Below are 13,001 nucleotides of genomic sequence, written 5' to 3' on the forward strand. Positions count from 1 at the left end.
TAGATCAGCGTCTTCAGTGATTTATATCTTCCCATTGATTCTAGAACGCTTGCCATTTCCAGGATGCCGGCTGTGTTTTCATCTGTTGTTTTCTATTGGCTGTAGGATCTTCAGTGTCTGATCAAAGGGTTCATTGTCAGTATACTATTTATTTGATTTATAGAGCAAACTGAGTATGTAGAAATAATAGTCAAGGTAAGGTGTCATTTCAGATTTGCATGATACTGTTGGTTTCAGGCAAGTAGCAAGAGTTTAAACCAGTTTGAGAAGCTTCTGCAAGATGGGACTAGATAGTAAGTTACACATTAATTTCAGTGGGAACAGGTCTATGATGAACAGCATAATCCTGGTTTCCTTATAGAAAGATTTGAATATTTCATATTCTTATTGTCTCTTTGTTGACATAGAGTATTAGAGATGTCAATGAAGCTTTACAGTAGAATTCTCATCAGGCTGTTCACATATCAGTATAGGCTTGAGTCTTGAATTCTAATTGCTTTGGGGAGATCAAGATCTGGGCTCTGGTTTGTCTTTCATTGCTGTTATTCTTGCCTGCCCAACTTACTGCCAGAGCACAGTTTCCACCTGGCACCTCTTCACAGAAATGAAACTGCATTGATCAGCAGGATAGCGCCTGCTCTGCCTTTGCTGTACTTCTGACCTGAGAGTGTACTGCTCTTCAGCTTGCAAATCCAGCCTGACTTTAATTGTTCAATACATGATGCATAAAACAGAGACGTTTTAGAAGTTTCTAACAGTTGTAACACAAGCAGTGTAGGAATCTAGGGGAAAAAAAAAGACCAAGCTGCTCTATCCCATTGTTTGGTAATCAGCATCATGTAGGAGACCCATATTTCCTCTCAGAAGATGCTTTCTCTCTACCCCTCTCTGCCTCCTCCTTGCAGCAGCTTTCTTTGACATTAGCAGGAATCTGTCCTACCCAAAGCCTTTGTCATCTTCCCCTTAACTTGATTTTAAGCACAAATTATGTTTATTCTACAGCTTTTTCCGGATAGGGTTCATGATATACTCTGGTTTATTAATAAATGTGTGAGCTGTATTTACACATTCAAGCAGAGGTAACAGTATTAAATATTTAGAGATATTCTCGTGCACATCATAGGAGATCACAGGATATTCATTCTTGAATGTGCCACTACTGTGCCAAGTTCATCAGATTTTGTAATTAGAAGATGAATGGGTTACTTCCTTAGGTGATGGATGTAGGGGATTTACTCTGATTGAAGTTGCATTACTCCCCCTTCTGTGATGAAGTATCACAGGCTATACTTTCTTCTATCTCTTCTTTGTATGTGAGCCACATCCAGTACGTCTCTCTCTCTCCCCTAAAAATAACTGTTTGTGTTTGAAACACAACAAAGAGGTACCTGTGTTAAATTAGGTTTTGAGTTCATTGAAACTCACTCATCAAGATAAGTTGAAGGGAAAATGGTTTAATGGCTCTTTTACAGATGCTCTATCATTGTGCTGGGGCGTAGCAAGCAAGAATAAAACATGACTATACTTATGGTCCCTTTGTGATCATGACAACAGTAATGCTGGGTGCCTGATGGAACGGCTCTTTGAAGTAAACTTTCCAAGGCTCTATGCCTCATGGTTTGTGTCAGAGTATTCAGTGAGTGAGCCCGTAACTTATAAAACTGATATTTGATTATAGTTCTAACATGGTAGTAGTCCATTTCTAAGCTAGCTTGATTTTTAAAAGATAAAAAATAAACGCAATTCACAGTGCTGATTTGTAATTCATTTGTGTTTATGGATTTTAGTTAAGACTTGCTCTTATCTCTTGAAGACTTATCAGGTGTTTGCAGTTATTCAAGCTAGACTAGTTCTCCATAAAAATACATGTTTTTTTGCTTAGATTGAATTTTTGTTTTCTGCTTGTAGTCTTGATATTTCACTTGCTCTTTGATGTATAATTAATGGTGTTAGAGGGATTCAGCGTTCAAACTTCGGATTTTTAGAGACATCTTTTAAAACTAAACAGCCATTAAACAGCAGCAGCCAATAATACCCAACTGACTGTCCTGTAAGAAGGGAGCGCACTTTGAAAATTTTGCTGTCGGTTGTATATTAGCGTGGACTTTAAAATCAGCACTTGAATAATAGTTTGGTTTTTATCCCAATACTTAGCAACTCAAATATTAGCTCGAGGTGATGCAAAAGTTAAATGTATCAGGCATAATGTTTGTTTTCCTTAATAATAAGCTACTTTATATCTCAGTGCGTCCACTGAAAGATAAAATGTTCAATTTTCATTGCAACTTTTAAGGAAAATTCAACTTATTCTATTAAAAAAAGATGAGTTCCAAATTGTAAAAATTTAAAGTACGTGTAGTAGTTCATTTCTTCATACGTTCCTGCTGAATTGGCCTAGCAGCGTGTTTAATAAACCTTTCATGACTCCATTTAGTCAGTTCAGTACGTAGTAACTTGCTCTGTCTTTTCTTAATTTGTATACAGGGGAGAGCTGAAGAGACTTGTATGGTTGACTTCATTTCCTCCTGTGAGTAATGACACTTTAAAAATTGTTTCAGGAAAAGCTGTCAGAAGACAGTAGGAAATGCAAAGAAGGCATGGAAAAAATTCACACGGCAGTAGATGAAGATTCAAGAAGTGAAAGCAACAGCAACAGCACTGAAGAGGAAAAAGAAAAGACAAAATTGCTATTGGAGCGTCTGAAAGCCCTGGAGGTAAGAAATAAAAGCAGTTTCACACATAAAAGCCTGCTCTGCCCCCTGCCACATTCATTTATTCTCACTGAATCTCCTTTGTAGTATAAATCTAATCTTTCACAGTTCACCTATACTCATGTTAGGTTCTATAACCTTGAACGCAACTTCAAGACCATGTTGATACTCGGTGGGGTGCATCTATGGGGTAAGAGTGTTCTTGGCAGCAGGCTGGCTGCTGCCAGCCAATAATTGGGTATTACTAGCAGAGCTTTTAACTAGATTCAGCCAGGGAAGAGGTTGTATTTCTGAATGACAGAGTAGAGTTGGGGAACGCTGCCACTCTAGGAAGCAATGGGGAAATGCCTATGAATTGTCTCAAAGAAATTAGGTAGGGCTCCTCTATCTAAAGTGATGATGTGTCCAGTAGTCCGGCTGTCCAGGTGCCTCTACACCAGTGCAGAGTGGAAAAGAAGCAGGAGCTGGAAACCACAGTGCTATTACAAAATGAGGACCTGATTGCTGTCATGGAAATATGGTGGTATGAATCACACAGCTGGAATGCTGCAGTCAAGGGCTACAAGCTTTTTAGGAGTGATATTCAAGGAAGGAGGGGTGAGGGAGGTGCTCTGTACGTTAAGAAGCTGATAGACTGCAAAGACCTGCCTCCAAGAAATAGCTATAATCAGGTTGAGATGGGGGTTAAAAGCAATGACTAGATGAATGGACTTGTGATAGCTAGTATCCATTACAGGCAGCCTGACTACAAGGAATCTGTTGATGAGACCCTCTTGCTTTGACTACAAGAAGCACCATGCTCACAGGCTCTCATTTCAACTTCCCTGATATCTGCTGGGAAGGCAACATGACAGGCTGCAAGCAATTCAGGAGGCTCTTGAAGTGTGTTTAGTGTAGTTTCCTGGTTCAAGTATTGGACAGATCACCCAGAGGAGAAGCATGACTAGACCTGGTGTTCACCAACACAGAGGAACTCATTAAAGAGATTAAGATTGGAGGCAGTCTAGACTGTAGTGATCACACTGTGGTTGAGTGTGTAATCTTGAGGAATATGGGCATGGCAAAGAGCAGAATCAGGGCAAGGGATGCAAAGAGTAGCAAGTCCTCAACTGATAGGAAGTTCGTCAATAATGTCACGGCCTTTATCAGTTGTGGCAAATTGCCCAGATACATAACATAGCATTTAAACCTAGACCTGGAAGGCGAGTGAACAGATCTCCTCATTGATGTCAGCGTTATGCAGAGGCTTGTTAAAAACATATAGTAGTGAATTCCAATACATCAATAATTAATCTACATAAATAGTGTAAGTAGCTATCAAAGTAGAAGGATGGACTGCAGAATCATTATTAATTGTGGTCTAAGATAATTAAAACAAAACGTTGTTAATTGTGTGTTGCTTAATGACATGTATTCTTGCACTTGGTTTTGTCTTGAGGAATGTAAATAGGGACTCAGTGGTTTATTAATTGTTACATGCTTTTTCTTTAGTTACATGCAATTAACAGTTTGAATCCTTTAGTATATGCAGAGTAATTACTCTAAATATTTTATTAATCTATATAGAAGGAGGGGAAAATTGCTGTTTGCTAGTTTCTGTGAAGCAAGTGTCAGAATCTTTCATCTTACTTTGCATGGTTAGATATTACTGCGTGATCCACAATTAATAAATTCAGTGATTCTAGTAAAGTACTTAGTGAAGCTAGTCCTCCATCTGTGCTCTATAGAGTCTGAAGGCTGCCTATAAATAACATACTGAAAGTAAATGAAAATATCAGGCCCGTTTCATTAGTAGTTTTTATTATAATTTCATTAATATCATCACTTTAAAAGGTCTTATAATAACTCTTCATATTACTTTGTTTTTTATTAATTCAGTTTGGTTCTTGACAAGTTTTGCTTGTGCCAGGATGTAGCCTAGTCTATTAGAGCGTCCATCCTTCCACCCTGCCTATCTTACTGCTGTGATGTGCCTCTCTTGTAATAAGGGACTGTATATACGTGTGTACATATATATCTATGTATAAAAATAGTTAACAGTATTCATCAAGGGAAAAGTGTGAGCAAACGGTGCTGTGTTTTTATTATACAAATGCTTTGAGTCAACAGTTTGTTCTTCTGATGAATACCTTCTCTTGACTGGTCACATTCAAACAAACAAAGAAAAACATTGAATAAGTCCAAGCTAATTTTCAGTGTAAGAAGAGAAAAAAAGAAAAGCTGTCCACCAGCCCAGAACTAAGTGGATAATTTAGTCAGTTTGTGTACAACATAGCAAATTTAGATTCGTTTCTTTTGAATACCTATATGGGCAAAAGAAGCTGCTGTTCCATTCATAGAACAGTTGTTTTGTCTGTCCTTGTTGATTACTGGTTTGGTAGATATGAGGTGAATGGTGGTTTTCTCCTGGAGTTTCTGTCAAGTCATCTCGGTCTGTTGGATACTGGCTGGCAAATTATCAGCTTTAAGTGGGAAACAGGGCTTCATTTTCAGAAAGAACTTTCTTTAAACGAATTCCTTATCAGTGGAGTTGTATCTAGAATTTATTTTCTTACTCTTGGGCGCTGTCAAATGTATTGTCAAAGAAATATCTGTAGTACTTTTTAGCTTTTAACTTCTGTTTAACCTAGAAATTTTCTCACTGAACAATAAAAATCAGTATAATATAGAGTCTTGGTAGTCTGCCCAAGTGAGAGCTATCATATACTTCGATAAGAAGGATATATGTATATTACACCTGTAATCTTTTTACATTCTTTATCATTTACAGCAAATTCTATTTCCACTCTACAGACTGATAAATACCATACGTTTGTAATCAAATGAAACAGTGACAAATAACAAATGGTTTGTGCAGCCTCGTATTCCATTTTATGTAGTCGAAATTAATTGTGATTTCCTGGATATCAGAACTCCTTTGTGCCTTCAGCATTTTTAGTTGGCTGCTCATGAAATGCCATCTAATTTACTTCAGAGGGTTTGATCAAATGCTGTAAAACTCTTACAAAGCAGAAACAAAAAGTCCCTGATAACTTCTCCGTGTATTTGGAGTGCTTCACAAACTGAAATATTAACGAAGTATGACAAATAGCATGAACTCCTTTGTAGAATAATATTTCTTTCTTCTTTCATCACTCACCGAGATACCTTTTTCTTTTTTTTAATGGTAGCCATCTATGTACAGGAAATTGCAGTTCATGATGGACATGCATCAACCCTTGCATAGTGATTTCAGGTATATGTGGATATGTATAAAATTACATTAAAACAATATTGATGCACTTTCAAAATCATATGCATATAACTGGACTTTTTCACAAAGTCTTATTGGACCTCCTGGGCATGTTAGCTATTATACAGACTCTCAGAGCAAGATTCTGTACTTACACTATTACTGTGACAACCTTTTTGCAGCAAGAAGAGATCACACAGTTACAGTGCAGAGAGGAGAACTTTGGGAATATTCCACATGTGAGAATGTGTATCTGTCCCCTGGGACGAGGGCTTCATTATTCAGTATGGATATGGGCTCTCTACCTCAATTTAGCTTTAGCTGACAGAAATACAGGCTGCCCAAGCACCTGCATAATTGCAAGTGACTTAAACTGATATACTGAGTTAGTGTCAGTCTTAATCTAAACATGCCTGTTAAAGGCATAGTTACTTTGATTTAAAAAATGTAATCAGTGATAAATAGTGTGTCAGCTTTGAAGGCCTATTAAAGTCTGTCGTTTGCACAGACATTTATGCAGTGAAGATAATTCAGCATGAATTAACTGTGTCTAACTGTATGAAATGTTTGAGTTCTTCCAGACTTCGTTCTTTGCCACTGCAGTACTGCAGCTACCTTAGAAGCTTCTTTATGAAGGAGGCAGGGTGATGGGGCTCTGAACAAAATGACCAAGGAGTACTTAGTGGAAGTTGCTTCAGAAAATGTCTCCTTCAGCAGCAGTTCTGTTGTTGTTTTGGCAGTATGTCCTTGAACACAGTGCATGTCTCTTCAGTTTTTCAAAAAGAAAAGGGATTGTGAATCGAGATGGGATGAAGACTCGAGAAGACTGCAATCATTCCTTGTTTCAGCTGCACATTTCCTACATCCTGTACAAACTGATTCATTTCTGCTTTGGCAGATGAGAAGCTGGAATAGAGCATGCAGTCAAATACCTTGTATAGCTGGATAATTTCTCCTGGCTCCTTCTGTCTGGGCGTACTCTTATACTTCCACTCAAGGACATGGAAGCAGCTCAGGCCTTAATACTCCACCTTAGTCAGGTAGGCTAGTGTATTTTACACATGAAGCATAGAGTAAATCAGATTACAGAAAAGGCAGCATTAAAATTTTGTGTCTGAATTATAGATCCTTGATGATTCTGCAGGAAAAATAGAAGAATCTTAATTCCAGCCCTCTTTGTGTGCTGGTTCCCCTGTGAAGGTATACATAGGATTGACTCTTTATTTGCCCTTGAAGAGCCCACAGCCCATCTTTCCAGGGTCACCAGAAGTATATCATGGTTGTAACCAAAGTGCAGGTGTGCTGCCTCCTGTAAGGCTTGTTGGGCTGTATGGCAGGAGAGGGTTTGAATGATGCATCACATGGTGCACTATGCACTGTGTTCACCTGACATGGGATGAGCAGTGTCTGCATTTAGGTTACGAGATCGTGTTCTTGCTAGCACGTGTTCTGTTTCATGACTGAATGTGCATGCCTCTTGTGATCACAGACACAGTGCTATTTCACCTCTTGTGCAGCGTACCATTACCTTGCTATGGGGAATTCATGAATTTTGATTATGTGGGGATGGTTTCATAGACTCACAGAATGGCTTGGGTTGGAAGGGACATAAAAAGTCATCTAATTCCAACCTCTCTGCTGTGGTCAAGTTTTCACTCTTCAAAAGTGATTATTTGCCCTCTATTGCCTATGAAGGGACACAACTAACACCTTGCTAAACACACAGTATATACATAACAATAAAAACAGGTATCACCGGCAAGGAAATGGTTGCCTTGGTTTGCTGTATGTCGTAACTTCCCTTCCAGATATGTAGTAGGCACAACTTCCGTAGGGCCTGAAAACTAATTATTGAAGGCTGCTTCCAACCTTGCATCTTTGCAACAAATTGCAAGCCACTGGAATGGCAACATTAAATTACAACATTGAAATTATCAAATAAAAAGCCCAATCCATGTGTGAAAATCTGATTGCTTTTGAGTGAGTGAGACTCAATGATAAGTTTCAGCAAACTAAGCTGCAGTAAAACCAATATCTGCTAGAGGAGAACTCTGATTTTAATTATAGAAGTTTGCCCTCTTGCCCTTTTGCAGTTCATCATAGCAAAAATGTGTTTTGTTTTAATAAATTGAACTTTTGGGAGAAAACTCACTCAAGATAATAAGCTAAATGTTCAGAAGTATTAAATGGGTAATTTCCTTTGTATCATCACCATTAAACAAATGAGGAAGTATGTCAAGTATTTCCCATATTGTGCTTTTACTGCCCTGTAGAGGAAGAGAGACGTGTTTTTAACAGTTAAAAAGGAGGTAGGAGAAGGTGACTTATTTCCTTTTTGAGAAGAGAGCTTTATCCTTTAGGAGTGTGATTTTGTTTTGCTCTTGCCTGGTTTTTCTTTTTTTCCTCCTCATTTTCCACATGCTACAAAGTAAATTGGTAGGAAGATTAATAATTGTATCATTTTTCATGAAAGAAAAAAAAAAAGCCATGCATTATCTAGGGGCAAAGAATCTGTGTTTTTGAAAATAATTGGATAAACTTGTGTATGCTGTTGCTTCACTTTAGCTCATAAGGAGTTTGAATCCCTCCACCCTACTGCATTGAAAAATGATGTAACTTCTAGGTATTTTGTAGCAATGTTTTAAATATTCTGTAGCAATCAATTTTGTTCTGGCCTGCGCGTTCAATCTGGTTGAGCCAGAGGCATCTTCCCATTGCCTTGACCGTTCACATAATTTGGTTCAATGTGCTCAAAGGCCAACCTACTTAGTCCTAATTATTGAATTATTTTACTTTTAAATCTTCCTTCCTCTAGGAGACTTTTATAATTTGTTTGCTGAGTTATGCCTTAGAACTCTTTTTTAATACTGAGGGATCGGTACATGGAGGAGGAAAAATCATATTTCCAAAGGCACACAAAGACTTATAATGATTCAGCACTGACTCGCATCACTGCTCTCAGATACAGCCCAGTTTATTCCAGCTATTTGCTGGTAACACTCCTGTCAAACTGCTCTGGCAACCCAAGAAATGAGTAATTTTTCAAATGAAACCAAAGTACTATCGTGAAAAATGCCTTCTATCATCTGTATGCATGAACTCTTCTATTGTAGGTCTTCAGTGGCTCAGTTGTTTCTAACCTTTGAGAAGCATGGCTGCTACTTGTCACTCCTATCCTTTGTTTTCTTGGATGCTTTCCTCTGCCATCTGTTTTCACCTGTTCCTGCTGTGATATCATTGCCAGATGCTTGTACCCTGTTTTTGTCAAGCCAGGCCTTCCTGCCCTTCACATCTTCCATTGCAGCTTCTCCATCCATTCAAAATACTGCAGATGAGTGCATGAAGCGTCATAGATGGCACACAGTCTGATCTGCTTCCAGTGTCGATGCATCTTGTCAGCTGAGATAAGTTAATAAAAAATGGTATCTTCATATAGAAGGTGAATACAAACAGAAGTCTTCTGGGTAGACAATTGAATTAAGTTAGTATGTGATGAGTATTTAAGAAAAGAGAGTGAACTTATTGCAGACATTTAAAATATTAAGGAACTGAACGAACTTTCCTATCTTCTCTTTCCCTTTTCACTTTTTTATGTAAGTCATACAAAGTTGATGGTATGAAAAAATCAAGAAATATCTACTATGGATATGAATTTACATGGTGGGGGTGTTGAAAATAGCCCTGCCCACTGGAAGAGCTGTTCAGATTTTCTCTCCTATTACTGTAACTATTTGCTATTCTCATAACAGAGGGACTCCTGACCCACTGTTCCATCAGACAGTTCCATCTCTTGAAATCAGTGCTTTAATATTAATCTGTACATTAAATCATTACTTCCATGACTGGTAGGAAAGGCACAGGGAGGCTGTGCCTATTTCATTTTTCTGATTACTTAGTTTTCAATGAAAGCTTAAAGTACTTAATTTCTAACCTCAAACCTGGTGCCTCTTGGGAATTTCAGTCCAAATGACGGGTAATATTGGTGTTGTTTTCTTTCCTAACTAGGTCTAGAAAAAAAATGTTCAGCTGTATCTCCCATGAAGCATCACCATAGCAGTCCAGAATTTGAATATTAGTAGTATTATTCTTTCTCAGTTTGCTAATTCAGTGGTGAACACAATGTGTTCCTACTAATATTCCTGTTCTATAGACTTCTAAAATGGGAAGCTTGTAGAGTTCAGTAGATAAAACTGCATTTATTTGTCATGTCATGCTATGATTGGAGTAAAAGGAATCTTGGTGCGTATCAGATTTTTCTCCTTCAGCTTGCTTATGCAGTGAACTTGGGTTCTAATAAAAGTTAATGGTTTCCTAAATTTGAGCCAGATATTTCACATTAGAAAGACAGAGTGAGAAACTTACGTTCTTCCTAATTTGTATCTTCTCAAAGTAGATAGGCATAAGATTCAGGGCAGTGAATCCAACATCTTCCAGGTGGGAAAAAACATCTCTTAAATGCAATATGCAGTTTTTAATTTATGTTGCTGTTTGAGTCAGGATACTGCTTAGAAAACTGCTCAGTTTACCTGTAGTGTTCATTTTTGCTAAAGTGCCGGTGCATACACATGTGAAAATTACAGGCAAAAACTGTAGGATCCTCCAGAGAAAATATTCAGCTGGAGAATATTTACAAAACATTAAGGAGAACTGAGTTTAAAACTTTTCAATGTTGTTGCTGTAATTCTTTATGTTTATTGTGAGAGTAAATGATAAATTCAGTTTTTCTATGATATTCTGAATTGTTGCAATAGCTTTTTTCTTGGAGTTCTTTCTCTTTCTGTGTGGCACTTACTCGGCTGATGTAACAAACACTCTTTGAATAGTTCACAATAATGAATAAGTCTGCAGGAATAATGATTTGGTGCCAGAAGATGTGAGAAATAGGTGCTGGCAGTGGAGAAAGGGTAAGTCATGGAAGTCAGGGAAAATCGTCTTGGTTTTATTAAGCTTGTCAAATTTTCTCTATTGAAATAAATGTTAACCATGTTCTGCACAAAGAGTCCCTGCTATGTTGCAATGAAGGAATCTGATACCTCAGTCTGACTTTTATAACTTAAATAATGGTGGTTTTTGAGTGCCCTTCTCTCCATGTATAGTGCTTCCTTGCACGTAATCAGGAGATAATGTAACTTACCTTTTATAGCTTTCAGGCGTGTGGTACAATTGAGAATTCACTCTCGTTGCTGAGTGAAATGAGATTTTCCAACAGTATGTTATAGATCTAGGTGACTGTGTTTGTTCCAACACATCTATCATTCCGGAGTGGGACTCGGGAGTTTTTTTAAATAGCCTCTATCAGGTATGCATGCTGGGCCTGCTTCTACGAAAGCCCCCTTTGCAAAGCCTTCTCATCCTTCACAGTGGCACTTATTTCAGAGGAAAAATTCCCTGTAACAGATTTTAGAATCATATCTTATATTTTTAATTTGCATACTAATGCGTGCAATTTGGCTGGCAGTAAGGGAAGTCATCTACTTCATAAGCTAAATAAATAGCTGCAGTTTGTGTCGAAGTAGCACTACGAATAGCCCTGTGTTCTGTGGACCTTTAGTGGCTGCATAGGAAATCCCAATTAATTTACCTCAGCTGTTAGAACTGAATCTCTTACAACTCTTACACAGAAAAAACAATTTCACTTTACATTTCTGTTCACTAGTCTTGGAAAATGATGAAACAATAATGATGTTCACGTGGCGATGAACTTCTTAGTTTGGTCGTGATTTCCATCTGTGCAGGAATACAAAATTAGAGATTACAGCTGGATTCTGGGCAGCTCTAATTACACACAGATTATCAGAGTTACACTGACCTGCATCATAGAAGTGCATGTCATGGTGTGGGTTTGGCTCTGCTGTTGGCTGTATGTCTAAGTACACATGTGAAGAATCAACTGTTAACATGGCTTGTGAAATTCAATATTCACTGTCTTTATTATGCAGCCATTTTAGTAATCTACAGCTTAAAATACTCAGTTATTTTTAAATCTGCTTCATCTGTCATGCTGACAGGCACAGATTTTAAGATCAGTGATTAATAAATAAAGAGAATAGATAGATCAAACATGGAATAGTCTGATTTTGCTCCATTACACAGGGCTGTGGTTGTTGGCAGTGGTTCTGAAGATGCCTGATAACCATGAACCAAATATGTAATTTCAGTGTCCCAGCAAAAAGAAAGAAAAAGCTACATGCAAGTATAATGTAACCTTATATTCACTGATACATTAAACCTGCATGCATGTATCCATGCAGATATCCTTTAATATAAATCTGACTGATTCAAAGAAGCAATTCCATTAAGTGCTAAGTAGGAGGAGTTTGGTTTTGGTTTTTCTTTGTCAAATCCATCTATTTGCTCTTCCCATCCAGGTGTTTTTGAATTAATGGTTTTCATATGCTGCCCATTACTGCCAGCTGTAAGCTCCCTCTCCCATAGGGTGCCAGGAGAGCTTCTGCACTGTCTCTTGTCAGGCTGAGCACCTGTTTCTTGCCTCCCAGCAGACAGCTCATACTGGGTCCTAGGCAGGAGTAGCCTCTGCTCTGCCTTTAGCCATGAGCAGCTGTCACTTCTCTGCTGAGAACCAGAACTGCCACCTCATCTTTGTGGTGCCTGCACAGGTAAAGGAATTAAATTGCCTGCCAGGGTTCCGCAGTTGCAGCTGGGATATGCAGGTGCATCGTGCCACCTAGAGGACAGAGCTTCTTCCCTTTCTACACAAATACCCAGGATAACTGTGTCTTCCAACACATGCATTCTGGTTAGTATGTATGCATACAAGGCTTAGCTATTATTTAGAAGACAGAAGAATCCAGTTAGTAATCATAACTGTTCCCCTTCATAGTCTTCCAGGTTTCCTTACTGCCTTCCAATAAGGCATGTTCTTCAAAAAAATCTTTCTGATTTTAATGGTCTTGGTCTTAGTCTTAAAGTGTTTTAGAAAAAAAAAATGTTTTAAAAAGAGGAAGCGAGTAAGGCCAGGTTCTTTTAAGTTTTCACTAAATTGTGAGGGGAAGAAAAGATAAGTAGCAAATCTGACTCTAAAATACGAAGAGATGGTT

At 38.1% G+C, this 13,001-nt stretch overlaps 1 protein-coding gene across 2 annotated transcripts in view; it reads left to right on the plus strand.

Annotated features, from left to right (window-relative positions):
* The window catches only part of NCKAP5 (NCK associated protein 5), a 356,004-nt gene that overhangs the window by 243,978 nt on the left and 99,025 nt on the right, over positions 1–13,001 (plus strand). For both annotated transcript variants that reach the window (XM_072341540.1, XM_072341542.1), the window contains one exon: positions 2,559–2,714. In XM_072341540.1, the coding sequence (XP_072197641.1) occupies positions 2,559–2,714 (156 nt within the window). The remainder of the gene's footprint in view (positions 1–2,558; positions 2,715–13,001) is intronic.

Source organism: Excalfactoria chinensis, chromosome 7, assembly GCF_039878825.1.
Source record: "Excalfactoria chinensis isolate bCotChi1 chromosome 7, bCotChi1.hap2, whole genome shotgun sequence".
NCBI lineage: Eukaryota > Metazoa > Chordata > Aves > Galliformes > Phasianidae > Excalfactoria > Excalfactoria chinensis.